The following is a 27,839-nucleotide window of genomic DNA, read 5'->3' as shown; positions in this document are numbered from 1 at the left end:
GAGCTGTGAGGTGGTGATAGCGCGACATAAGGAAGTAGTGTATTTAAGTTGTGGGGAAACTAATTAGTGTTGTTATGAGTGAAGGAGCAAGCTACAATTATGAAGAGTTCATCTGCCAATTTAAATGCAAGACACTATGTTGACATTTTTGGAAACTGATGCATTTTAGGTGGTTTAAGGCTTAAATGTACAGGGCACGAAAAATGGGAAAAGCCCTTAAAACCCAAGTTGCATCATATGGCAAATGAGGGCTTTACACCGGTGGCCTAAAATAACCAACATTAAAATAATTTAGTTCAATTATCCGTACTAATCAGCAGATGTAAGCAACAGGCACAGAACCTCTCCGTTCTCCCATTTTGTGTTGACATTGTAAATATTAGAAATTTAAGTGGCTGTACTTAACTGCTGTCTAATTTCCTCCTGCAATTACCTTGGACCGTCAGTGCTGTGGAACAAAGCCAGAGCAGTCGTGCGTTACATGCAGCGCTCTCGGTTTTAGAATAAAGTACTGTAGGATAATGAAAGTCCTTTATTGACCTTTCATTAGATTTATAAGGATAAGTCAGGTGTAAAGGTACAAAAGTACGAGACACTTTGTATTCCGCAAGATGAGAAACTGTAAAAGTCTTACGTTTAATAGTCTCTACGTGATTCCCATCGCTATTGGCACTACTTTCTTCCTTCCTGTCGTCTCCCTTGACACACTTTTCACATGGTGAGATTTCACACTGGAATTCATTACCGGTGTGTTAAAATGTCCTTCAGCTCGGTCTGTAAACAGCCTTGTTCTAGCTGAGGGGAAACAGAGAAAGTCACAGTTAGTGTATAAACAATCACTTGTTAGAGCGAGAATTTGGCAAAAGAAAATGTGTGTGAATGGCCATGGAGGGGGGTCAGTTGGTGTGAGGAGGGATATAGGTTGAAATAGTATGAAGGGGGGTCAGTCCTCTGATGTCACGGGGGGATTATTTTAACAGGACCCACCCACTGGGACCTTGGCGGTTGATGGCTTCCGTAGCTCGGCTGGGTCGACAGAGGCACGCTTTGTATTAGCCAGTCATAAACTACAGCAGAGCCCTGAGTCACCACAATGCTTCTGTTCACTGCTGTGTTTGCCTTACAATGTTGTTAGGTGAGTGAGATCATCAGTCCAAAGTCATTATGAGTCTTTTAGATGAGTGTGATGAGCCAACAAACTGCGAGTTCGTCGCACGCCTTATTCGGCTGGAATATTGCGTTTCAGGAAAGATGTTTACCTTGTAGCTGAAGCCACGACTTGTACATTTGAGAATGTCCCATTGTGTAGTTTTGAGGTAGCACAATATTTCTTTGTTCACCGTTGCCTTTGACATTACGGTATAGCAAAGTTAACATGAACCTGAAACGCAGCCAACATTTGATGGAAATGTTTTCACTGGCAGCCGTGCGAGAGAGTTTACAGACCTCAGAGAAGAGTTCATGGCGAGTATCTGAGGTATAAGACAATGATTTCCAATGATCTGATTGGATGCTGTGTGTTCTTCAGCTACTCCTCTATAACCTTCCACTTCTCTGATTTCCCATTCTCAATCTCATCTCAATCCAGTAAAAGTCAGTCGTCCTCAACAAAACAAGTTAGAGAAAAAGGCCTTTTCCTCCAAAGAAAGTGGGCTTTTCCCTATTCATTTTGTATAGAAACCATTCAGACCCCCTCTCACATTAACAGCACAAACCCAGACAACACTGAGTCTTTCACATCCTTTCCACGCTTTCCCTCCCTTTTCTCACAGGTCCATTTTCCTAAGCCGCAATTACATTACACTGCCATTCTCCTTTCACAAGGAAAGGTCATAATTTTTCGTTGCTGCCGCCACCCCTTGTCTGTTGTGTAAGTGCAAGTTTTACAGAGAGGGCGCCTGAAAAGTTTTAATTATTGCCAGGGAGGCCACCCGCTGAGGCTCCACAAGCCTGTTTTTTTAATGCATTGTACCTCTTCACTCTGGCGAGCGTTGGAGTGTCTCGGAGGGATGCAGAGGTAGGTGGGGATTTGAAAGAGGACTAAAATGATGTGGTGTTTGCTTTCACACTGATAGTCTGGCCTGAGAAATGGCTCTATAAAGCTTGTAAAAGTGTGTCCCTGGTGACTTCTGAAAAGTCAGCGGGGAAGGGGGGGTCCTTATAAAGCAGCGCTGTCAAGGTATGCAGAGTTGTGGCTCTGCTCTCCGCTGTTTAACAGTGCTGCAGTTAGCAGTATTCTTTATACAGACTGCTGTATTCAGAGTCAGGTCTGTAAACATGTTGCATCAACATGTTGCATCACTTCTTTAGTGTGCTGGGATAAGTGTGGGAATTGTTGTTGGCTTTCTGGTTTTCCAGTGTCCATAGTTGGTACCTTGTAATATGCATTCATCTGAATGCATATTACAAGCTGACTACCAAACAAAAACTGAAGCGGCAAGAGCTTATCACTGACTGGTTTTCCAATAATTATCATTGAATGTTGCACATGGTAACCACTGTCCACAGGAATGCTCTGGCAACTGTGTTACCTATATACAGTGGTGTAGTGGAGGGTCTACAGGGTATACTAGCGGTTTACAGTATCAGCCAAAAAGCCATTGGAATATGTAGAAGAACATACCGACTTCCACCTTGGTAACCTACCCGTCTACCTAGTAGCACACCCACCTCTTCAACGACCACTACATCACTGCCTATATACTATTAATTTGTTTTGCCAATTATGTAATTGACGCATGGATTATGTTCAGTGGCAGGATCTTTTCAAGGTTTTTTTTATTTTTCATCCACAGAAGGATGTGGTCGGGTTGGTGTGCGTACAAAGAGCAGGCCTCAGGGTGTGGTTAGGTTGAGGCTACAAAAGTACTTTGGTTAAATTTGATGAAAGATGGTGGTTTTTGGATAAATGTTAATACTGTAAACAAGTCCTGTCTCACAATTCAAGTCACTTTCAACTTTTTCCAAATATAACCGAGACCTTAATCTTTTCTTAAAGATCCCCTCGTCCACTCAAAAATGTGTTTTTCTCATGTTTATGTCCTCCTAAAATGTCAGACCTAGACTATACTGACTTGTATCTCTGAGTATATCTGCTAGTTGGTGCACAACAGTCTCCTCATCTGAGTCATAAATGTATGGCTGAATCTCTCCGAGAAAACAGACCAGACGTCTGAACTATCGCTGCAGATTGCGAGCCGGTCGTGGAGCTCAGTGCCGCCATGCGCACTGCTCTTTCACCAGCCAAGATCGAGTCTAGAAGGTAACCCGCAAATTACGAAATCTGATCTGAGATCTGCAAAAACTCTTATGAGACTCGCTGCCCGACAACCTATCCTAACCTTAACTATTCAAGGTCAATGCTTAACCTTAACCATACGAGGTTGAATGTCTAATCTTAACAATCTCGCAAGAGTTTCCCCAATTTGCTGGCTCCCTTGTAGACACTATCGTCAACCTAGCATGAGCAGTGGTGGTCCAGAAATTCTCAGTGAGGATGAAGTGTAGATGCTTCCAGCAGAGAAATTTCACAAACTGTAAAGCGTGTCTGCAGAGGAACTTTAAGATAAGTGCTTTGAGTGACATTTGCATTGGAAGAGTGGATGTAGGGAAAACAAAAGATATATGGTGTCTGGGAACGTTTTGCGAATACGTTCAGTAGAAACATTTTGCAATTTATTAAGTTGACAAAAAGTGTAATTCAGGTGGTAATGCATTTCTCTCAAAAACATAATTACTTGTTTATACTGTAGACGTCATTACTAGGAGACTCTCTGGCTCTGGTATTTCAGAAGAAAGTCCAAACACTGACAAAATACAATGAACTGAATGAATGTGTAGTGCACGATTTCTAACACAGAAGATATATCTATGATTGTAGATTAAAGATCTAAAGATCACTTTCATTATTGATTAATCTGTGGGTTATATTTTTGACTAATCAATTGTTTTTGCTATTAAGTTGCTTGTTTTGTCCAAAAAACTTAAACCCTAAACCCAAAGGTCTTGGAAACTGAAATGTTTGGCACTTTTGCTTGATAAATGACAAATAATCAATTATCAAAATTGTTGGTCAGTTTTCTGAATTGATCCAGCAGTATTAGATTTCTGACGTGCAACTATTCATATATTATAATCCATGTCCTTTATAGTCCACTGGGACGCTATCTGCAGACATACTGTAACTGTTTATCACAAACACAAGTGCTGTTGACCCTTGTGAGTGATGTAATTGCTCATCATAGTAATGACCGTGTTGCCATATGGTCCTGTAAATGCCATTACACCCTTAAAAGCTCTCCAACTCCATATATGGTTACCAACACCCTATCCTTCATATAATTGTATCCAGAAGCCAGTGTGCCCTGTTGTTACAGACACAGCCCAGCAAAGGAAACAAATGACCAACATAACCACTATTTATAGTGAAGCTCACCATGGTTTAACCATGGGTTACACAAGTAGGTGGTTTGTTTGGATTCCAGGCTGCGTTACCATGGAAACATGGAAGTAGGGCAACACACACTGGGCATCCTTTACTTCTGCAAAACATGTTTAGACAAGTAAATCATATTATTTGAAGCAAATGAGGAGCATCCTGTTGATAAAATAATAGTATTGTGTGTTGCTCTGTTTCAGTTCACGCTAACATCAAACCATTAAGACACCATTAGACATGATATTGTGCTTGAGATTCAGGTATTTTCTTTGGTGACCAAGACAATCAGGACACCAATAAGCATCCCAAAGGCGCATCTTCACACTCACTTAAAATACGCCTGAAGTGACTCTGACTCATCGGCACAGTCAAGTCACAGGACACAAAGTCGCCTGAGTGTCTCCGATCTTCCTGCTCTTGTGGTCAGCGTGTCTCTCTTCCCCATAGCTTTTCCGGACATGTGTCGCTAGCTTGAGACCAAAAGAGGATGGAGAAGAGGAGGAGGAGGAGGAGGAAAGGGAAAGAAAGACAACAGGGTAATTCATTCAGCCGCTCGTGAAAGAGAGGAAGACTCGGTTTCCTCGGAGCATTATAAATACAAGCGCAGCCAGTCATCAAATTATAGCCATCTGCATTGGCCGGAGACCAGGATTCTGCTTGACGCACAATAAAGTAGTGTGAGGAGGGGTGTGGTAGCTAAAGGGCATCAGAGACTGTCCTCTTCGGTGGTTAAACCTCCGCACACAGACTGACACCGAAGTGTGGCAGCAGCTTCACAGCTCCGGCTCACACTCTTAAGGAGCAGGGATGATCCTTTACAGATAATGATGCCTTGTCAGCGAAACCACGTCAGCTAGATCCCATCAGCCCAGACCCAAGTCCCTGGGAGATGGACAATATAGCTGAGTGTTATGTTGCAGTAGACAACAGGAAATGTACATCCTCCTCCTAGAAAGCCCTTCATGATGTAACTTTTTCTGTGCTCACCTGTCAAACAGTGTGAGCACAGAAAAGGTTTAACTTGCTCAACGTATCCTCGAACAACAGTTCGTATGATTAAGATATTCCTCATTTTTCGTGCTTTTCCTACGATTGTCCAGCAACACGTGAAGCATGTGTCAATATCTGCTCCAGTCTTTTCAAAATAAAACTACTTAGGTTGAGGAAAAGATCGACTTAGTTATGGTTAGCAACAAAACTACTTAGTTAGGTTAAGGAAAACAAAACGACTTAGTTATGGTTAGCAACAAAACTTCTTAGTTAGGTTTAGGCAACAAAACTACTTTGATCATTTTTGAAGATTGTGGTTTGGGTTAAAATAACACCAGAAGTGGCATAACTTAAGTACGGAAGTTACGGGACTGGTTTCACAAGGAGCACAAACGCTGGTCTCCTGGGTGAAAGTCCTGTGTTATTAGACCTACCCATCCACCCCGACCTCCTCCCTACGTGGCGTTTGCCGCTCTTTATACATCCTGGTTCACAATTACGTGGATTACATACAAATTGATTTTGTGGGATATATATAAACTACAGTGCAGTACTTTTTGTAGCTATAGCTACAAACGGTGTATGAGAACAGTCTGACTTGCTTAAACCTTTGCAGAGACAAAAGAAGTGTCACAGAGCAGGGCATTTGTACAGATAGCATATTTAAAATGTGCTTTCCCTACATGAAGCCTGCTCTAGACAGAGCTTTACACGGCTTAGCCGGGGAACTAATGAATTCCAGGTCCAGGTACACTGTAGAGAGTAGGGCTATTGTGTGTATCATTAGAAAATGTGCTCCTCTTCCTGAAGGCAACAGCAGCGAGCTGAATTCGAACCAGAAAATCCCCAGGCAGAATTGTCTTGGCATCGCTCTCTCCTTCAGCTTTTTATCCCCATGCTCAGTGAACAATCCAACAAAAGCTCGGGTTTAAGAACCATGGAGCTCATTGCGATTTTCTTTGTTAATGCAATTGCCTGTAAGAAAAGATTCTGTTCCCCCCATTTTTCAGTTTCAGCCTGAAGGCTCCCGTGCAATTAGCACTAGTCTTTCATTTGGAATACCTTCGCCTTACTGGAAACTCTCTGAACTGAACCGTAATAGCCTCCGGCACAGACGGTACCAGCTGACAATAGCCTCCGAAAAGTGACATTTTGAAAATGAATGATGTGTAACTGTGATAATTTCATTCGAATCAGTAATACAAATGATATTTGCATGTTCGTCTCCAATCTCGTTTTGAATTGCCAGGAAAAATCCTAAGTTTTGATAGTTTTCTCTAATGTCTTTCAGTTCATTTGTTAGAACGCACACAATATGGATTGCAAAGTGCAAAAATGCGATAATGTCAGAAACAATTTCCTGTGATATTTATTTCTTAGAGCCACCAGCATGGTGTTTTCTCTGGCTGCAGGAGGCCTGTGCTGTGCGGCAGTGTATAATCGAATGTCTCTGTGTATTTGGCCCTGTGCTGAGACCGTTCATCACTGTCTTTGTTCATGACAGAGCAGCCTTGGAACCAAAAGCAAACGCCTCTTAGTGAAATCACAAAAAGCATGGGCATCGTGATAAAAGCTTTGCTTTTCGTCCTTGCTGACATCAAAATGATTGTCTTTGTTCACATTTCCAGTGTTTGCTGCAGATCTGGAGGGGTTCATTTACAGGATGAGAAACCAAAGGACAAATGTAGCCTTCGGTGTTTTGAAGTTGGCAGCGTGGCATTAATGTAGATGCAACACAGACGCAAGCTGCCCTTTTAAAGGCACACACACACACACATTTGCTCTCACATGGATACCTCCGAACAGAGTCTTGAGGAAATACTTTTTCCATTTATAGCTATGAATGTGAATGTTTGGTGTCTTATTTTCTCTGACTCAGTTGTGTCTGAGAAGTTATTCTGTGAGATTTTTTTGCCTCGTGGCATCAAGCCCACCGCCCTGCTAGGCCGCTGGATGCTACTGTTGATTTTGAGGAAATATTTTGGTCCACATGATCTCGTAGGAATGTTCTAACTTTTGCACAGCAATGTCTGTCTCTGCTTCACTATTCCAACATTGTGTGATCAGACGACTGCCTTCTTCGCTGTGTTCCAATGACTTTCTGTCTCTTGTGCCTTGCGAGGGCGAGTGGGTGTCTAATGGAAAGCCCCCTTTCTACATCTCTTGGCTAAAGCCATGGAAAACCAATGCTGAGGAAACGGGGTCTTGGAGGCGGTCCAGTTTAATTTCAGAGCATGTGCACTGGGAAATAATTGACTTCCTCCACGGTTTACATTTTGTCGAGGGCCTCGCTGAGCACAGTCCGCGACAGGTGGCTGAATTTGCATAACGTTGGAAACGAGACAGCTCAAGCCTGGGAAATCCTGCACCCCAAGACTCTATATGCCCGGAAAACCTCCGCAGGGGTAATGACTGATGTCTCAGTGAGAGAATCCCTTTGAGGCCAGAGGAGCTCCTCTTCAGCCAGTAACAGCTGGAGGACACCTGATAATATAGAAATCGGTCCTGAGCAAGTTGCACTGTAACGTGACTCTCAGAAAAATGCTCATATACAGTAATTGGTTTCTCCAAACTTGCACATTGGAATTCAGAGTTGCCATCCAGCAGCTGTAGGATGAGTTTATAGCTTCATATGCAGGTGTCTCTTTGTGTTATCCCAATGTAGTGATACATGTTATGTTGCCACAGTGTAGAGAATGCAAATTGGGAGATCAGGCTATGTTATGTTGAAATGACAAATGGACAAAGGTGGCATTTTTGTTTTTATTCAAAAGTGCACAGTCAAAGAAAATATGTGTATGTGTGTGAAAGTCACTGATTGTTGCAGTTATGCAGCATTCCTTTGACTTCTAAGCCGACTCGATGCCTCTTTCCTATCTTTTATATGCAATGTCCTATTTTCACTCTTCACAGAATCCTACTTTGGGGACAGCTACTGCAGTTTACAAGCCTTCCAAGATGTCTCCACCTTCCACCTGTCACTACAGATCAAGACGAGTCGGCGAAGTGGCCTGCTGCTGCTGGCTGCAGGAATGGAGGACTACCTGTTTCTTGAGCTCCAGAACGGGAAAATACAGGTGAACAGTTAACAAACTCAAATGTTTTTAGACGCTGTGCCCAAGATTGAAATAATAAGTGTGAGCACAGTTGCATCACTTTGTTTTGTCATAGTTTAGAATTACTTGAATGAAAATAAAATAGAAGTTAAAATATGATCACTAAATTTGCTCATTAGACAACAATGTCTGTCTTTTTGGGCTAAAACAGCAACGGGAACACTTTATGATAACCATCATTTATAAATGGAAAATGGATAGTTAATTAAAATTTAGTTAATCGTTATTTTACTGTTAACAAACCATGAAATTATCATTTTAATGTTTAATAATTATCCTATAATTTATGTCATAATAACAGTTTATTGTTGCACACATTATAAAATGATTCCAAAAGGATTTGTAAACCTTTAAGAAATTGTTTGTAAAACATCTATAAACATTAGATATATAGATAGACCAGATATTTGTAACACTTTTTTAATGGTTAATAATTGGTTTGTAAACTGTTTATAAACATTATTTGGCTATTATAAAGTTTCAACTGATGATTATAATACCTTTTTATAATGGTTAATAAACACTTTGTAAAGCATCTATAAACATTAGATAGATAGATAGATAGATAGATAGATAGATAGATAGATAGATAGATAGATAGATAGATAGATAGATAGATAGATAGATAGATAGATAGATAGATAGATAGATAGATAGATAGATAGATAGATAGATAGATAGATAGTACTTTGTCTATAATACTTTCTGGTCAATCTATCAATGTAATGTTTATAGATGTTTTGAATGTAATTGTCATCGTCTCCTATCAGCTGTAATAAAATATGTAACGTACAAACTAATTATTTCATATTACCCAAATTTATGATAAAATAACAGAAATTATAGCATAAACATTATTCATTATCATTTCATTGTTTGTTAACAGTAAAATAACTATGAACTAAGTTTAATCAATCAATTTACCATATACTGTATAAATGATGGTTATAATAAAGTGTTTCCAACAACTCCTTCCAAAACCTGCATGACTTGAAGAAATATATAGTTTGAAAGAATGGCCTTAAATACACAAACAGATTCAGTGTTAATTGTAGAAGAAAACTAAGTAAGTGGTGTTGCTCATGTTTTTTATCACAGGAAAAGCAAGTACCGGTATTAGGAAAAACACTTCAACAATTAGCATAATCATGGGTTAAAAACACATGCAGTGTTAGTTTTCATACAGATGTACGTCCATACATTACATGTTTTAACTAGAGTGCTAAATATGTATGTAAATTCAATGTCAAGGCAAACTATTTCCATTATTGTGAACTCACTTACCAGTGCAGTAGGTGTATAGCATCTTGTTCTGTGTTGTTTTGGTGAAGCATTAAATAAAGCAGTGAAAATGCTCAATAACATAAAAATGGCACCAATGTTATTATTTCAGTTAGATAATAACTTATTGATTCATTCGCTACTATAATCCCCAAGACATCACATATGAAATTACTTACTTTGGGGCATCTTAGCTGCAAAATATCTCATAGGTTTTGAATGCATTCAAAAGTCTTACAATAGATAGTGAAGAGTGTGACATTAAATGTTGTTTTGAGAGCCATTCAGCTTCGAGACTATGACACATTTCATAGGTGCCATCCTGAAAACAACCTAAAGTTGATTTGATTGTTCTGTTGCCTTCTCTAGTCGTACCACTGGAATGAAAACCATGACATTTTACATCTATAATTAATTGTTTGACAGCATTGAGAAACAGCAGAATTAGCACCAGGTGTGCTATCACAGAGATTCATATCGATTTTCTCCCAGAAAGCACAATAAGCTCTGTATTTTCATGAGGTGAAATCTCAGGGTATGTGTAATAAAAGGAAATATTACCTTTCTTCATTCTGTTCCTCAGAGTGATGTGAGATGCACTGAGCAAATAGACTCAAAGCCTTATAAAAATGAAATAGCCTTATCTGTCAAGCATTTGAATCATGTCATTAAACTTTATTTAAGCAAAACTCTCTGATGTTATCAGTGAAACTTTTAAAGTATAGCTTAGTCAACACTGTGAGCATACCTGAGGAATTTTTCGGGGTACACTACCAAGATCATAAATGTTATACAATACAATTAAGCTTAAACTTAAATGTTTTGAGTCAAAGAATTAGCCCCCCATAAATGGTAAGTGAGAGGATCCAGAAATGGTCATGAGCATGGATAAGGATATTTGGATTCTGCATTCAAGAGAGAGTTTCTTCATAAATACTGACAGGATTGAACAAACATGAAGGCATTCTCTGTAAACATTAGCCCTGAATCCCATCCATTCAAGCTGTTCTCATACACCGTTCGTAGCTGTACAAAAAATACAAAAAGTGATACACTGTAAATTGTATATATCCCACAAAATAAGTTCGTCAACACAACAAATGCCACATAGGCAGGAGGCCGGGGATGGATGGGTGGGTAAAAAAAACACCAGACTTTTGCCCAGGAGACCATTTCCGGAGTAATTTTAACCCAAACCACGACCTTTTCCTAAACCTAACTAAGTAGATTTGTGGCCTAAACCTAATCAAGTTGTTTCCTGTGTATGAGGATACATTAATCCATGTGCTGCCTATTTGTTATATAATGACTCTACCAATCAAATACACAAGAATAAATACTCCATATGCCACAATATGCATGTACAAAAGTTGAAATGTATTGTAAGTTTAATATAATATATTAAATGTTTTTGTTTTCCCTTAGGCTCGGATGAACATGGGGGCTGGCGAGGTGACGCTGACCTCATCCCAAGGAGTACAGCTGAACAACCTCCTGGACCACAAAATCTCACTCACGCTGCAAGACGGCAAACTCACCATGACGATTGATGAGCTCTTCCCGACATATGTTCCCGTGGATGACGACAGCGAACAGCTCAACATAGACCTGGGCATTTGGCTCGGAGGGACAGGAGACTTGGATGCCTCCTACCTCAGCAACTACATTCCCCCTTTCCGCGGCTGCATTTCTCAGGTCAAATTTGAATCCCACCAGTTTGATATTCTGGGCATGGCGTTTAAACAATGCCACGACACGAAGGAATCCTGCAGCAGTGAGTTTGAGGCTGGTGATGGGGAGGCAACTAGTTTCAGCACTCCTGACTCCTTTGTGTCCTACCCCACCTGGAGCGGGGCTAGTGGCGCTCCAAGGGTCTTGGAAATCCTAATGAAAACCACCATCGAGGATGCGTTACTGGCTTTCCACCCTGGCCGAGATTCAGACTTTATTGCTGTTGGTGTTGTGAAAGGCTATCTCAAAGGTATGCTGGACCTCGGGAATGGCTTGGCGGTACTGGACAATACCCAGGTGCAGCTGGATGATGATCAGTGGCATAGAGTTAAGGTCCAAGTCAGTCAGGATTCTTTTGTCCTTAATGTAGACAGCCAGTCTTCCTCCCTCCCTCTTGACTCGTCACAAAATCTGGACTTGGTTGGAAACTTGTATTTAGGAGGCATCCAGGGGAAGATGAAGGAAGTCTTTCGTGAGAGCGGCTCCTTAAGTCGTGCAGAGGAGGAAATGACAGCCGAATCCTTCATCGGTTGTTTGGGGGAAATCAAAGTAAATCAGAAGGATCGAAGCCTGCAGGACGCTTTGGTGACCAAAGATGTTCATGTTAAATGTGAAGGAGAGGACTACGACTACTCAAGTTACTATGACACCGACGCAACCACGACTTCTCCACCTGTTCGCATCCGATATGTCGACATGGATGTCATCGATCAGCATTGCTACCCAACAGACGACACACCGGACATGTTCAAAAATGTCACGAAACTTCTCGATGTCGCCCCGTTGCTCGTGCCTGAAGGTGGGGAAGCTTTACTTTCTGTCAACAACCTAAGTCCTACATTTGACCTCAGTGCTGCAGGAGTGCGTCAGTCTCAGATAATCTTCACTCTCCAGAATGACCCCTGGTATGGCTTGGTTGATGTGAACACTAACACAAGACGCACACAAAAGTTCACTCTTCTTGATCTTGTCAATGACAAAATCAAGTATATGCATGATGGAAATGAAAGGCATGCAGATCAAATTCAGCTGCAGGTGGTTGCTGAAAGTAACGGTTACCTTCCAGAGTGCTTAAAAACTCCTCAGGACTACGTCCTCCCGGTTGAAATCCTTCCCGTCAATGACATACCACAACTTGGTGGAGGAGAAATCACCATAACAGAAAACGGCAGAACTCGTTTGAGTCCCAGCCTTATAAAAATCACAGATTCTGACACCCGCTGTGATGAATTAGTAATAACTGTAACCTCAGAGCCTTCGATGGAAGTTGGTTACTTAGAAAACGGTCAGCGGCCAGGAAGGAGCATCTCAGAGTTCACCTGCAGGGAATTGAAAGATGGAAATATCTATTTCATACACAGAGGGGGTAGTGCTGCTGGAATTACCTTGGAGGTGTCTGACGGAGAGTCAGTAAGCCATTCCACTACTTTTAAGTTATCTGTGGCACAGCCACATATGACTGTTGTCACCAACACTGGCCTTCTCTTGTCTCAAGGAAGCAACGCGTCCATTGGTGTTCAAAATCTGGCTGTCATTGCTCATCCTCGCAATGGAGATATCATGTATAACATCACGCAACCTTTGACATTTGGAGAACTACAGATAATGACAAGCGATGGAATGTACAAGCAGGTTACAACTTTCCATCAATTCGATCTGGATCGAGACCACCTCAGATACGTCAGCACGGACTCGACTGACCAAGAAGACGTTGTGAGCGAGCGGATTCAGTTTGACGTCCACTTGGGGCAGTTCTCGATCTGGAACAACACCTTCTTGGTCAAGATCGTCCCTGCACAAGTGAAAGTTTCCAACCTGGTCCCACTGGAGATGGAGGCAGGCGAAGAGCAAACAATCGGACTCGCAGAGCTTCAAGCCGAAGTAAGAGGGAAAAACACAGATCCACAAACTGTAAAATACGTTATTGTCAAGCCTCCAACACTCGGTAGTCTCCAGTTGTCAGACAGAGCGTTGGCTGAGGGGGACATCTTCACACAGAAGGACATTTTGGACAGCGCTGTTAGCTACAGATCACGTGTGCAAAGAGCAGTGGATAGTATAGACCAGTTCCAGTTCAGAGTGTTTGCTGACGATCAGTACTCCCCTCTGTACACCTTCCCAATTACCATCCTCGCCAATGCAGATGCTCCTGTTTTGACCAATGAGAGGCTCGTGGTCTTGCAGGGCGGTGAGGATGCTCTGAACAAACACTACCTTTGGATGCATTCTCCAGGTTCTACAGATTTTGTGTACCGAGTCACACAGGAGCCAAAGTATGGGCGACTGATAAGGGACTCCCCATCCGGGCAGCCTAGATTTGAGGGGGCAATAAGAGTATTCAGCAATGAAGACCTCCAGTTTGAAAGGCTCATTTACAAGCACGATGGCTCCAAGACAAGCAGCGACGAGTTCCATTTTTCAGCATACGATCAAGGAGCAGAAAACTCAAACAATGAGGAAACGGTGAACGGCATTTTCAGAATATCCATCCAGTCCAAGAATGAGCATGCTCCTATGAGGGTTGTGGACAAAGAGCTCAATATAGTCCGCCACGGCCAGCGTCTGCTAACAACTGATGTCATCCAGTATAAGGACGACGACACAGGTTTCAACGACACCCAAATTGTCTTTGCTCGCGAGGGAATCCTCTCAGGCAACATCGTCTCTACATCTAATCCCTCGCAGCCCCTTTTCCGTTTCACGCAAGCCGACCTGCGAGATAAGAAGATCCTCTTCATTCACCACGGAGCAGACCGGGAGCGCTTCTCGCTGCAGGTGTCAGACGGCTTCCACAAGACCACCGCGCTGCTTGACATCCAGGCAGGCGAGCCCTACCTGCGAGTAGTAAACAACACGATCATTGTCATCGACCACGGAAGCACCAAGACCCTTAACACCACCCTGCTGAGCGCCGACTCCAACATGGACATCAGAGACGACAGCGAGATCAAGTTCGAGGTCACATCGGCGCCCAGCGATGGCAGGATTATTGTGAGCGGGATCGAGGCTTCAGAGTTCACCCAGGAGGACCTGAAAAAAGGCGTTGTCTCGTATGAGCACAATTATGAAAGTCTGAGGTCCAAGGACTCCTTCAGCTTCACCGCCCAAGCAAGAGGACATTCTGAAGAGGGCACATTCAGGATTAAAATATTCAAGCAAGGTTACCTCTCTGAGCCGGAGGTGGTCACCAATGAGGTCATCATTTCCTATGAGGGAGAGCACACCATAATCAATTCAGATAATCTCAAGGTAATGTTCATTACAGTATGTTGAGCAACACTGATTTGTTTTTTCCTAAGTAGAAGATTTTTATAGAGCTACAGTTCACCAATCTATTATTAATTTGCTTGGCTGACATCTAATCTATAAAGCACTCATTTGTCTTTCTTCATCAAGACGGAGTTTAATATTTATACAACTTGGCGGTGATGTTGTGACAGATTTTCTTTGTCTTTTTCAAGTTTATTTTCTCTTTGTGAAATAGATCTTCCACATGACTCATTCGAGCATGCCGCCCTGCTTTGCAACCCTGTCTCTAATCTAAGTTATAACCACATGAAAGCAGGGCTAAATATGACTGTGCAGTTGCTGCTTTTAATCTAGTTTATGTACTAAATTACAGTCTATTAAGTGTGGAAAACAGAGCACTAAGTATCCCCTGAGGAGCTTCCTGAAGCCCACTGTAATTTATAAGATGAGTCTGCCCCGCACTTCATCATGAATGCAATTAATGAGGTTTAAATTGTCGGCCCATTCATAACACATTCTCTGTATATATATCTTGACTTTAAGAATATAATTAGGGGCATTTCTGAAAGTAAAATCTTTCTTTTAAACTTTAATTTCACCATAGTGCACACATTTTAAGTCTGCAGTATTGACTGGAGAAGAGCCCAGACACCTGGTACACATACTGCTGAAATATGTATTGAACAAAGCCTTGACAGAATGGCCTTTACAACAGGTAAAATATTGACTTGGCTTCTGGGAGCTTCTCCAATGTATGTCCTTACTATGAAATGGAAAATAGTATGATCTTCTGAAACGCAAGCATGACTGCTAAACACTCCCCGGCTTCAGGCTCCAGAGAGTTTATTAAATCTCTCGCAGTGGGATGACCATAAATCTGCCTGTGTGTAAATCTGCGGCATGACTTTAAATGTTACCAAATGTCACAAATGTCTTTTTTAAAGTTTCTGTTCACCATACAGTCACAGTGTTCCAATAAGAAACAATATGCTATATTTATACCAGTAGTTATAAAGTTCACAGTGTGCCCTATTTTGGTAGTTAACATACAACAAATAATGTGGTGTACTGACATTAACTTACAATACTGTTCTTGTGTTAAAAGGAACTGAGACTCCAGATGACTAATAGCTATAACTCCAACTTTAAAACACCACTGCCAAAACAGTTTTTCAAAGTTTTATTAGTTTATTTGATTTGTTTTACCAACTGTAACTGGGGTAGTTGCACAACCTTCTGGTATTTTTGTCAGCTGTGAGTAGTTCCTCTATTTCCTCTCTCTCCGCCGTTAGCAAAAAGCAGTGATTTGGGTTACAAAGTAAGCTAATCAATAAGGTTATGAACAATGTGAACAATTAGCTGTGCTAAATTCGGAAACAACTGAAAGGGTTAGTTCAGAATTTTTTTGAGGGGACTGTTTGTATACTCCTGTATTCTGCAAGGTAAAATTATTATTTTTAATAACTGATTACCTCGGAAAGTGCTGTCTAACGACGCGATAAAGCGGCTGTGGACAGGAGCAGCAGAAAAACATATTTTAGCCAGCTAAAAAAATCAATATCAGTTTAAGTGTACGCTATATTTAGAATATTTTCACAGCTCTACCTCGCCGTCAGGACAGCCCTTTCTGACAGGGAACCATTATATCACTGTCTTCAACACCTCCAGACCAGACTCCATTCTCACAAAAACAGTAATTTTACATTGCAGGACACAGGAGTTGCTGGTCTACCGCTGCATCGATCGGGTAGTTTGTTTGTGTTATGGTGTGACTTTTGGATCCCAACTAACGTGGCGTCCACGCAGCACTACATTGCTTAGCGTATGCAGAAACCTACATCAGGTTATTTGGGAAAAAGGTTTTAGAGGGGCTCTGGAAAATCGCATTTTGACGCTAAAACATACATACTTTACAAACAAAATTTGAATGTTCAGGTTTGAATACTTAAGGGACACCACTAGGAGGCTACAGAATAAAAATAATAATAATAATGGACCCGCCCTTTAATTAGCCAGAAAGCTTAATCATTGCACTACACACAAACCACATTTAGATGAACATTATACAAAAAAACATGACATATTAGGATGTTAAGTACTAAATTAACAGTGTGCGCTTTTGCCTTTTAGGTGGATCAAGCTGATATTCTTCCCACAGAAATGGTGTTCACCATTAAAGCGCCTCCTCGCCTCGGCCACGTGGTCAAGATGACAAACAGCTCGGACAGTACCGCCTCGCCTGTCCTCGACTACATTCACTCCTTCTCTCAAGAGGACATTGATCAGGGACGCATTCTCTATGTGTCTGCATCCATCCAGGTTCATTGTGATTTCATTAATCCTGCTGTGCTGTAGTAAATCAGATCTGGCAGCTTGTTCTCTTTCATATTCCCACTGAGGTTAAAATCAGACAAAAAGACAACCTCAGCCTCTGAGGAGTCTATTTTAGGATATCAATAACTTATTTGAACATCCATCTGTTTCAGGGCAATGACGCCTTCACCGTTGATGTCAGTAACGGTTTTACCTCGGTGGAGGACCTGCACGTCTCTGTGAACATCGTGCCCCGGCTCATCCCCCTCATTACCTTCAACTTCACAGTGAAGGAAGGCCTCAGCAGGGTGATCAACGCAGAGATTGTCAACATCTCGCATCCCTTCTACAGCTCGGCAAACATCGACTTTGTTGTGGAGGAGCCACCGCAGCATGGGGACATCCGTTACCTGGATGGAGACGAACTTCCGTACTTCACATGGGAAGAGGTACGTAATGATGTGATGAAAGAAATACAGAAATTCAGATACATATTCCAACAAAAAAATATCACCAAAGATCTCTAAATAATTGCATCTGCCTGGCTCCTCATTCAAATAATACAGCATTTTGTCTTGTACAGTATATCATCATCGGTTTAAACTCTTGTATGATCGCTTCCCTCGCTAAGTCTCAAAGACTTTTTAATCAACAATCAAATGAAGTTTCATTACTCACCAATAGAACTTTCAGAGCTTTCTTTCTTTTTAGTTTGACAGTCAGTAATTGAAAAAAAAGAACTTAAATAAATAAATCGAGGAATAGATAACAATTGCTTTAATAAATTGTTTAAGCGCAGTAACGGTATAAAACAGTAGCCAACGAGTGATCCGTTGGCCATTTCCGCTTCTTTCTCATCTCTGTTGAGCGTTGCACATGCGCAGTACCGATCGGGCGAGATGTACGGTTCGCGTAGAGAGTGACACGTATTGTCGTTGTTCCTGTGTAGCGTAAATGAGCTGATAAATGATATGAAAGCGTGATATTGATTATCCGCTGGGTAAAGTCCTCTCCTATTTATGCATTATTGTGAAATACATTATATTTGGTGCATGCATGTACCATTTTATACAAATCCATCCAAATTGCATGTTTGCAGAGAATTTCTTTTGACACACCAGCATCATCAGAAACTACTGTAGCATATAGAGGAGTACCTACAGAAATATGAACATATTAAATCCTTAAGAATTGTGTTTTTCCATTTGGTTTCCCCTCGCTGTTTTCCACTCAAAACTCTGACATTTGTTTTTGCCCTTCTTACTGGCGGAACCTTGTAAAATAAAACGCAAGGCTTTTTATTTACCAAAATGGTCGGTTTCACCAAATTGTTAACACATGTGTACCACATGCATTGCCAAACCCACCAAAAGCATTTGATCCTCTAACAAACATTGTAAGGATTAAGAAGATTTGATAAATCATTTCTTCAAAGCACTTGAACTGTGGACAGAGATTTTTATATTTTTGTCAGTCTGGGACCAAAAACTTCTCAGAAGACCCCAAAAACCCCAATAATCCGTATTTGATCCTGTCTTTAAAAACTCCAGGGAGAATAACATCTTCCTTTCACGACTAGATCACGGTGGCTGTTGAGGAGGATTACCACAGCAAGGCTTCACCATGAAACTTTCCCCCGGTTACTTCTCATGCTGTTTTGGATTTGTTGTGTTGTGCCAGATAGAGAGAGGAGGAGGGAGAATCTGGGAGCTGCTGCAGCACAGCTATCTGGTCTGTTTCCCTGTGGTTCAGAGCCCCAGCTTTAGGAAAATATTAAAAATGCATGAGTAGTTACCGGTGAAAAAAAAAAAAACCTCATGCATTCTGAATGGACCACATAGTTTACTGGAGCTAGTTAGACACATATCTTATAGCTCTAGCCCCGGCCTGCCTCCACTCCTCTCTACTTTGCTGAAGCATTGTGGAAAAACTGACGATGCCTTTGGACCGCCTGAAGCCAAAATAAACTGGCCCGGTATATTCCTATAATAATGTGCGAGTGCACACAAGCGTCCCGCACTTTGCTACTGCCAGACTCACTCATACTGTCTCTCAAAGATCCCAATGAGCAACTCGAATGGGTCTGGTGCGTAGCAACGGTTACGTTGGTAGCAAAAATGAACATAGATATCATCATGTGCCGCTATGGAAATGTCACAGAGAAAAAAAAGCTTTTCTTTCTACTGCTTTTTTTTATGTGTGTTCTATTTCTGTTTTCTTTTACTGTTATACTCAGAGAATGAAACACAGGCAGCTCTCCCAAATGAGTTCCACATTGAAGGATAAATGTCCAAGCCTCAGTCTGCGCAGCATTTAAACCAGACCGTAATTGTTTCAAAATTGAAGTTGGATGTGTGTGTACTTTTCTGCATTCTAGGCTTTTTTTCCCCCCAAAGTTTTAAAGCTGTCTGGGCACTGGACTAACTGGTGTGTGTAGTAATTTTGCGATAAAGTCATCAGATGGGGTAGATCACTGAGGTTAGTGTCCAGTGACATCGTGAGAAAAACTGAGCATGTTTGAGAGTGTCTACATGAACAACAGAAGATCTCAAGAATGTAAAGTCACTCTTCTGTGTGCCATGTGGCCCAGATGTGTCACATAAACATTGAATCTGTGTCAGACGATGTAAGGCATTTCGCCAACCGCTGACTATGATTTACTCCAGCTTTGAACAATCAAGTCATGCACACATTCAGCAACATATGCAGCGTTGAGTGGGATCCAACTTGAGGAAATATGGGAAATCTGAAACACTTTGCTCCGATACTTCTTTTGGCTTTAATCAGGCTCGGCTCTCCATCGGGTCTCAATTAGGTCTCCCATCTGTGGAAAGCCTATTAAAGTCCACACAGGCGTCTTTTATTTTTCACAAAGTACAAAATGTTTTCGGTACAAAGTGGTGCAAGTTTCTATGGTTTATATTGCTTATTTTCCAAAATACAGTAGGCACACAGAACTTGAGATTTTACATCAATCAAAACTGACAATAAAATAACACCTGTATCAATCTCTGAAGTAAATCTGAATGCCACATGTCCAACAACCCCCCACTGTTTATTGTGCCAGCGAGCAGACTGATTGTCTCCCCTGACTTTCCCCGATCAGTAATGATGATGGGGGTTGTTATTCCAGAAGGATGCCCGTCATATGGGACCCATTTGGCACTTCCTGCCCTCTGAAGCGGCTTTTGTCAAGACAAAGTTCCAACTGTCCTCTTTGCAGAGAAGGATCCAGTAAATTTGTCATCAAGTATCAGAGGAAAATGTTACGTGTAGGCAGATTATGTGATCCAGATACGACTACAGGACTGAGAAACAATAACCCAGGATGCTGGGTGCTGAGATTCCTCCTCTGTATGCAGAAAGGCAGCAGAGTTGGCTTAGCCCGGCCGCAGGTGCTGTTTTCCATCTACTCACTTGACACTGGATGACTGATTCCTTTGTGCATCTGGTGTCCCTCAAGGTTTCGTCCCACAAGGGAGATTCTCCTTGTTCATGTGCTGCTGCCAGACTTTAGGACCTGATTATAGCCTTAATCTCCAAACTTTGAAAACATATATTATCTGTCAAGGACAACAAAAGATATACCGTACAGAAATATAGGTCTGTTAGAACAGAACCGTATTATGTTTTGTCATCTCATAGAAACATAGACCCTAAAAGGAATTGTTTGACAATTTGGGATCTGTCTGTTTAATACTAGGCTACAGTCTGGAGAGAGTTATCTTAGCTTAGCTTAGCACAAACACTGGAAGCAGGTTGAAACAGCTAGCCTGAGAGAGGACAGAGAAATCTGCTTACCAGCACTTCTAAAGTTCAATAACACGTTATATCAAGTGGGCAACCTCCGGGTCTGAAAAGTGAAGCCAGTGCCTTAAACATGCATTCTTTCTAATAGCCAGCAGGAGGCGACTCCTCTGGTTGCAAAAAGAAGTCTGATTGTATAGAAGTCTATGAGAAAATAAGCCTACTTCTCACTTGATTTATTACTTCAGTAAACATTGTAATCATGAGTTTATGGTCTCGGTCGCTAGTTTCAAATCTTCTCTAGTACAGCATGATGTTCATTTAGTAACTTATGGTCCCATTTAGAGTCAAATAGACCATAAATCAGGGGATGCTTTAGGGCGTGGCTACCCTGTGATTGACAGGCCGCTACCACAGTGTTGTCCATGTTTTCATCTTAGAACTTTAACTCTTTCACAGTGTGTTTCCAGTTCATGAAAGTCAGTATTAACATTTTGGTCGCCTAAAAATGTCTTATTCAGCGTTCGGTTGTACTTAGCTCCAACCTCTCGTGTCGCTTCTGGTTGCAAAAAAACAAGATGGCGACGGCTAAAATGCAGAACTCGAGGTTTCCAAACGGCAGTCCACAAACCAATGGATGACGTTACGTTGACTACATCCACTTCTTATATACAGTCTATGGTTATACCCCGATGGTTATTCCTCACAAATAACAACAAAAGACCAGTCTTTATGCTAAGCTAGGCTAACTGAATCGAGGCAAGAAAACGAAAAAAAACACATTTACGTACATGCTCACATTATCTGTGATTATATTGGGTAATACTGTGATGTGGTGAAATGCCCAAAAAAGATCAAGCAAGTTAACAATTCGAGTGGACCAACTTTTACTTTAAAGAATAATCCTCATGTACTGTATATGGAGATGCAACTCATTTGTGTGCGTTTTTCCTACGATTTTTCAGCAACACGTGATGCACTTTCCCGCCCGTTAAATGCATACAGTCTTTTCAAACTAAACTTCAGTCTTCACAGGAAACAACTTGGTTATGTTTAGGCAATAAAACGACTTAGTTAGGTTTTGGAAAAGATCATAGTTTGTGTTAAAATAACTCAGAAAGTGGCATTACTTAAGTACAGAAGTTACGTGAAAAATAAATCAACGTTGACTTTTGGTTTCACCCGAGGTACGAACACCGGCCTCCTGGGCAAATGTCTGGTGTTTTTTGACCCATCCATCCATCTCGCCCTTTTTGCTATGTTGCATTTTGTTGCTCTGTATACTTCCTGGTTCATGATCACATGGATTACATACAAGTTGATTTTGTGGGATATATACGAATTACAGTGCATTACTCTTTGTAGGTATAGCTACGAACGCTGTATAAGAGATATGGGATGGAAAGGGATATAATTGGGTTATTACTGCTCTCCATGAAGTTGGAGGACTAACGAGGCAGATTTATAAGACATTGGTGAAAATAGTTCGACTTTTAGTCCCAACGGCATCTTTTTGTTAGATACTTCCTGTCTCGCCCACGTTTCAAGCTCCACTTTGTAACACAGGCTTTCTGTTATAAAAGTTGTAGCCAAAGCTGAAATAATTAGATCCCCCGGAGCCACAGAAGGCATTATACATTATGTTTTCACAGGCTGAGTAGTACCCAAAATGATCAGTAAACTGACTATTATGAGTAAATATATTGGAGTTCCCTGTGTCAGGGGAAGATGATCATTTTGTGAAACAAAATATTTGAATAAAAAAATTAAGAATTTCAGAAGGAAACAGTGTCATCATTTTGTGTTTCTTCAGGTTAACCAGGATATGATGGCTTTGTGGTTTCTCAAAAGCAGTGTTCTTTGGATATGGGCGTTAAGAGACACAGCCATAAAATTGTATTCCACCTTTTAGGCCCACCCAGGCTCTGCCTATTTTATGTTGTTTCCCACCATTCAGGTCTGATTCAGAGTTGAGTGACAACTGGATCCTTTTTGTCTCCCGCAGTTGAAACTTGGACACGTCTACTACATGCATGACAGCACCGAGAGTACCGAGGACAGTTTTACACTCTCTGCCTCGGCTTATGAGATTGAGCGGCGGAGCCTCCCTGTCACCATCTCGGTGACTGTCATACCAGTCAACGATGAGCCGCCAAAACTGACACGTAACACGGGACTGGAGGTAATGTTTTGCTCTTTGAAAGTGTTTTTTTTTCTGTTACTTTGAGCTTCCCTCTAACATACTCAATGTTGTTGCTGCAGGAAAATCGATAAAAAAAAAGTAAAGTTTCAGTTTGTTGGATACATTTTTCCCTTAGCACATTTCACCTGATCCAAGCTGACCATAAGCGGCACTTTGTGTGAAGGAGGAAAGAACAAACTTTTTTATTGTGACCTTTCAAAACAAGGGAGTATTTTATTCTAAATAGACGAAACTGTGGAGGAAATAACTTGCTTCCCTGAGGGTTTATGTCAGTTCTAGTTTATTTCATGTTACCTTTGTGTAGGGTGTGTTTGCTTCCTCTCTGGTAATATGCTGGAACTAGTCCAACTTGTGCATGTGATTGACAGGCTGTTTGTGTTCCCACACCTGCTCCAGACTTTGCATGATTGGTCTGATACCCAAGCCACACAACATATGAAAGAACGGCAGATGAATGGCTTTATAATGGTTAAAGAGATTCTGACATGATGAAAAGGGGTCATTTTATAAAAACTACCTCGCAGTGCTTTAAAGGGATAGCTTGGGTGTTTTGAAGTGGGGTTGTTTGAGGTACTTATCCATAGTAGGTGTATTACCTACAATAGATGACGGTCGGCATGCCCCCAGTTTGGAGAAACAGACAGGACCACCGACACCGTAGCAAAGCAATACAGTGCTGTGGACAGGGACAGCAGAAAAACATATTTTAGCCAACTAAAAGAACAAAAATCAATATCCATTTAAGTGTACGCTATATTTAGAATGTTTACACCGCTTTATCTTGCCATCAGACGGCCCTTTCCTTCTCCTTTCCGACGGGGAACAGAACTGAAAGTGATATATATATAAATATTAACACTGGATGCTCCCTGAATCCGTTAAATATGCACTTCTGCTACGTCATGTAAATAAAGCATGTACCTATCGGCTGTGCGCTCGAGATCAGACAGGAGACATAGGCTTAAACACTTAAAAGATGGGTAATACTTGCACTCCTCCTATGTTTGTTGCCTAGTTTTTAAACAGAAAACACACGTTTAATATTGTGATATTTACTGGAAATGACAGGCTACAATATAGCCAACAGCAAGTGAGAAACATTCAGCCGATCTCCCTCCAGCCAGCTGCCTACTTATTTAGGTTTTGTAGAAAAATAGGGATGTATCGTATAACTCTTCATTTCAACTTTATGAATCAGCTGTTCTGCGGCGCTTTTTTTTTTTATGAACCCCCAACCTATGCATACAACCCTACTTCAAAACACCCGAACTATCCCTTTAAGCTTTTCTGCTTTATGCTTCTTCCTCTTCTTGATTTTGTTTGATTTTCTGACAAAGTAGTATGTGAATTTAATGATTAACTGCTAATTTAGAAGTCCAAACAATCAAAAGACCTTGTGTTGGAAGGAATATTTTCCATTAGAGGTCCAAGCTGATATAAAATCTAAAAGTTTTAAGAATTAATAAACTCTGAACTCCGTATGAACTTTCTCACATCTATACTGTATAGCTTCAGCTGCAGCGTTACAGTCTGCTGTCATGAATCCTGTATGAAGTGAGAATTAAATTCACTTCATGCTGCGAGTACAATAAATGCAGTGAATGTTTTACCGAGACACTGAAGGATCCTGACCTCACAGATGATGATGCATGCTGCATCGGAACAGCAGTGGCCTCCACAGCGTATTTGTTTTCATAAAGAGCCATAAAATAGAAGTAGATTAGCATATCCTCAGCTTGACTGCTCCAAAGTGTTGCAAATGAATCACATAAGTATAAGAGGGCAGTGATTCACTACTGTATGCACTCAATGGAGTGTCAAGCAGAGTTTCAGGTACTGTATACAGTATCTGTGCATTTTAATGACTCCCAAATTTGCTGATATTGCAGTTTGCACAAGAACGGAGGGAACATACATATTATTATCACAGTATTATCCCTGTATCTCAAAGATATCCGTTATTGCATTATGTGCAAAATTCCATACTGAATAGTCAACTTTCATAAAATTATGACATTTTAGAATATAAAATATGTCTAATATGGAAGAATATTTCAGTCTGTAATTGCCTTTAGTTATTATTTTCTAATTTCTCATTGTTTTATTTCTACAATACAATTGTGTATCACTCTAACTTGAGGGTATTATTATCACAATTAAAAGATAAAACTAATTGATTTTAATTGTTGCCCATGCCTGATTAACATAGTTGTGCAAAACACATTTGTTCATTTAAACTCAGCATTTAAAGGAAACATATTATGCTCATTTAGAGGTTCATACTTGTATTTTGGGTTTCTGATAAAACATGTTTACATGCTTTAATGTTCAAAAACACATTATCTTTCTCCTACTGTCTGTCTTAATATACCTGTAGTCACCCTCTGTCCGAAATGCTCCGTTATAGCGCCTGTCTCTTTAAGAAGCCCAGTCTGCTCTGATTGGCAGGTGAGAAAAATACGGTGCACCTTTGCAAAGATAGTTCTCAAGCTGTGGGCGATATATACTAATGAGCCTGTTACTGACACGAGGACTTCCTCAAACCACCCCCCTACATCCTCTCCCTACCCACTTCCACTCCGTTTGCATGTTCGCGTGGCGGGTCCGTCATATTAAGTGTCATCCCAAACCAATTAGCGGGGAGTGGAAGTGGGTTATATAACCCTCCAACAGCGAGCCTGCATCTATTCCGACTTTATTGGCCATGGCATTTTGTGTTCGTCATGGAACACGCTCCACACAAATGTGAGTTCCGTGCAACTACCCGTACAAACATAAACTGCTCAAACTAAGATATATATTTAATATTGCCAGACAATGTTACACTGTAGTTAGGATCAAATTTAGAAAACGTTAGACGTGTTAATTTGATTGTAAAGTGTTATATATTTACAGGGACTGTTGCAAAAACCAAGCACGTAAACATCTGATTTAAAAATGAGAAGATGTTTACAAAAAGAAAAGAAATGCCAACACAGAAGCAAGTTTTTACTTTATCTGTATATTGCATATTCTTTTTATTCTTAATACTGTGAACCTTTGCACATCCCCTCCGCTTGATACGATACCATGTTTATGAAACGTTACCACAGTTGGAGAGAGGGAAGTTCGTCCCAAAGCTTGCCACTGTACTGTATCTATACCCTCCTCCACCTTACAGAAGGGTGCTTCATTCAGCTGCGAGTGTGACTACAAACTGAGTTCAGTGGGAGTGGGGAGTGTCCGGTTTGAGAAAAGCCCCCAGGAAGGGGAGACAAATCTGAATGGCTTCTTGAATCACATGTTTTCCGCTATAGACAGCCCACAAAAAACTGACTGGGCTGTCTGATTTCACAGTTTGTGGGTTGGTAGGAACTCCAGATACCCAAATATATATGAGCAGCAGCACTGAAAGAGTGAGTTTTTCATGATATGTCCCCTTTACCTATTCACATTATGTGTTTGGATTCTGTGCCACCAGACTAACGAAGGTTAAATTGTGATTGGCTACCAAGTAAAATTACAGCATACTGATTTAGAAGTAAGCTGTAATTAATAGATTTGTTAATTCTGATAACTTTTTGACTCCAAATTGCATATTTATTGAAATAGATAACGTTTCAATCCCAGTTGAATCTTTGTCAGTATAAAAGTGGAAACCACGCTCTACAGTATATCAATAGGCCAGTGACGGGAGTGGTTAACCATCCAACCCACTCACATCTTAAAACAAGTACACAATGAAAGCTCTGTCAAATTACCCATCTAAAAGTGGAAGTACAGAGACAAAAATACATTTAATATATCAAGTTGAAAAGAAAAGTGTTAGACTGCCTCACTGTACTGTTCCTACATTGTGGATAGATCTCACTTATATTTCCTCTCTTAACGCTCTATCACTAAAAAAAAACATCACAATCAGTACCGTTTGTTGTAAAAAAAGAAAGGTGTTCATTCAATAGCTTCTTCGTGTAATTGAATCACAGTTTTCGAGTGTGTTTGGGACACGCTCTCTAGCTGATTCAGCCATGAAAGAAAAAGTTCTGAAGCATCGATTAAGTAGATTCTACTGTACGAGTAGGCAGGCAGTTGGAAAAAGCCAGCAGTAATCAGCTCACAGAGCTGGAAACCAACTGTGTCATTCAGCCCTCCCTGCTCTGCCTGCGGCTCCGCGTCTCCCTGGCAACCCGTATTTTTGGAAAACCAAGATGGTCGACGAGACCGCGGCTCTCTGGCAGAGTGAGGGCGGCATCCAATCCCTGTGCCTCCTCTGCTGCGGCTGCAGAGTGTAACATAATGATATGTGGATGTCTCCCCACACTGAGCCAGGGCTGGCCCAGCAGCAGCAGCAGCAGCAGCAGCAGCAGCACTTGGGTTGATTTAAAGCAGGAAGTGTACGTGTGAGTGTAGTGACCTCTGCAGCAGATGATCAGGCATGATGACTAATATGGCCGTGATCGGGCTCTGTTCAAGCTCACCATTGATCCCAGTTGGCCCGGTCTATAGGATACAGCTGGTCTTCATTAAGGTTTACACTCGTCTCTGTCTGGTTCTACTTGACCGGCTGTATCTCAGAATAGTTGTCCCTCTGGGTCAGTCGGTCTGTCTGTCTGTGTATCTCTCTATCTATCTACTGTCTTCTCTCATCTGAGTCTTTCACATGTTGTGCACATGACCAGTGAGTGATAGATGAAGCACAGTATTTTTGTTTTATCCAAACAAAGAGCAGGAGAGATGTCACACCAGGACCAGGTATTTGGGTAGTTACACAAATCTGTGTCTCAGAGAGAAA

The 27,839-nt window shown here is 41.2% G+C and overlaps 1 protein-coding gene across 1 annotated transcript in view; it reads left to right on the top strand.

Moving 5' to 3' along the window:
* Positions 1-27,839, top strand: part of cspg4 (chondroitin sulfate proteoglycan 4) — an 88,200-nt gene that overhangs the window by 39,818 nt on the left and 20,543 nt on the right. Inside the window, exons 2-6 of the mRNA XM_074633923.1 lie at positions 8,342-8,505; positions 11,251-14,805; positions 16,936-17,124; positions 17,292-17,567; positions 22,871-23,047. Of these exons, the coding sequence (XP_074490024.1) occupies positions 8,342-8,505; positions 11,251-14,805; positions 16,936-17,124; positions 17,292-17,567; positions 22,871-23,047 (4,361 nt within the window). The remainder of the gene's footprint in view (positions 1-8,341; positions 8,506-11,250; positions 14,806-16,935; positions 17,125-17,291; positions 17,568-22,870; positions 23,048-27,839) is intronic.

Source organism: Sebastes fasciatus, chromosome 4, assembly GCF_043250625.1.
Source record: "Sebastes fasciatus isolate fSebFas1 chromosome 4, fSebFas1.pri, whole genome shotgun sequence".
NCBI classification, from domain to species: Eukaryota; Metazoa; Chordata; class Actinopteri; order Perciformes; family Sebastidae; genus Sebastes; species Sebastes fasciatus.
The sequence above is the reverse complement of the archived record's forward strand: the minus strand, read 5'-3'. Positions and strand labels throughout refer to the sequence as shown.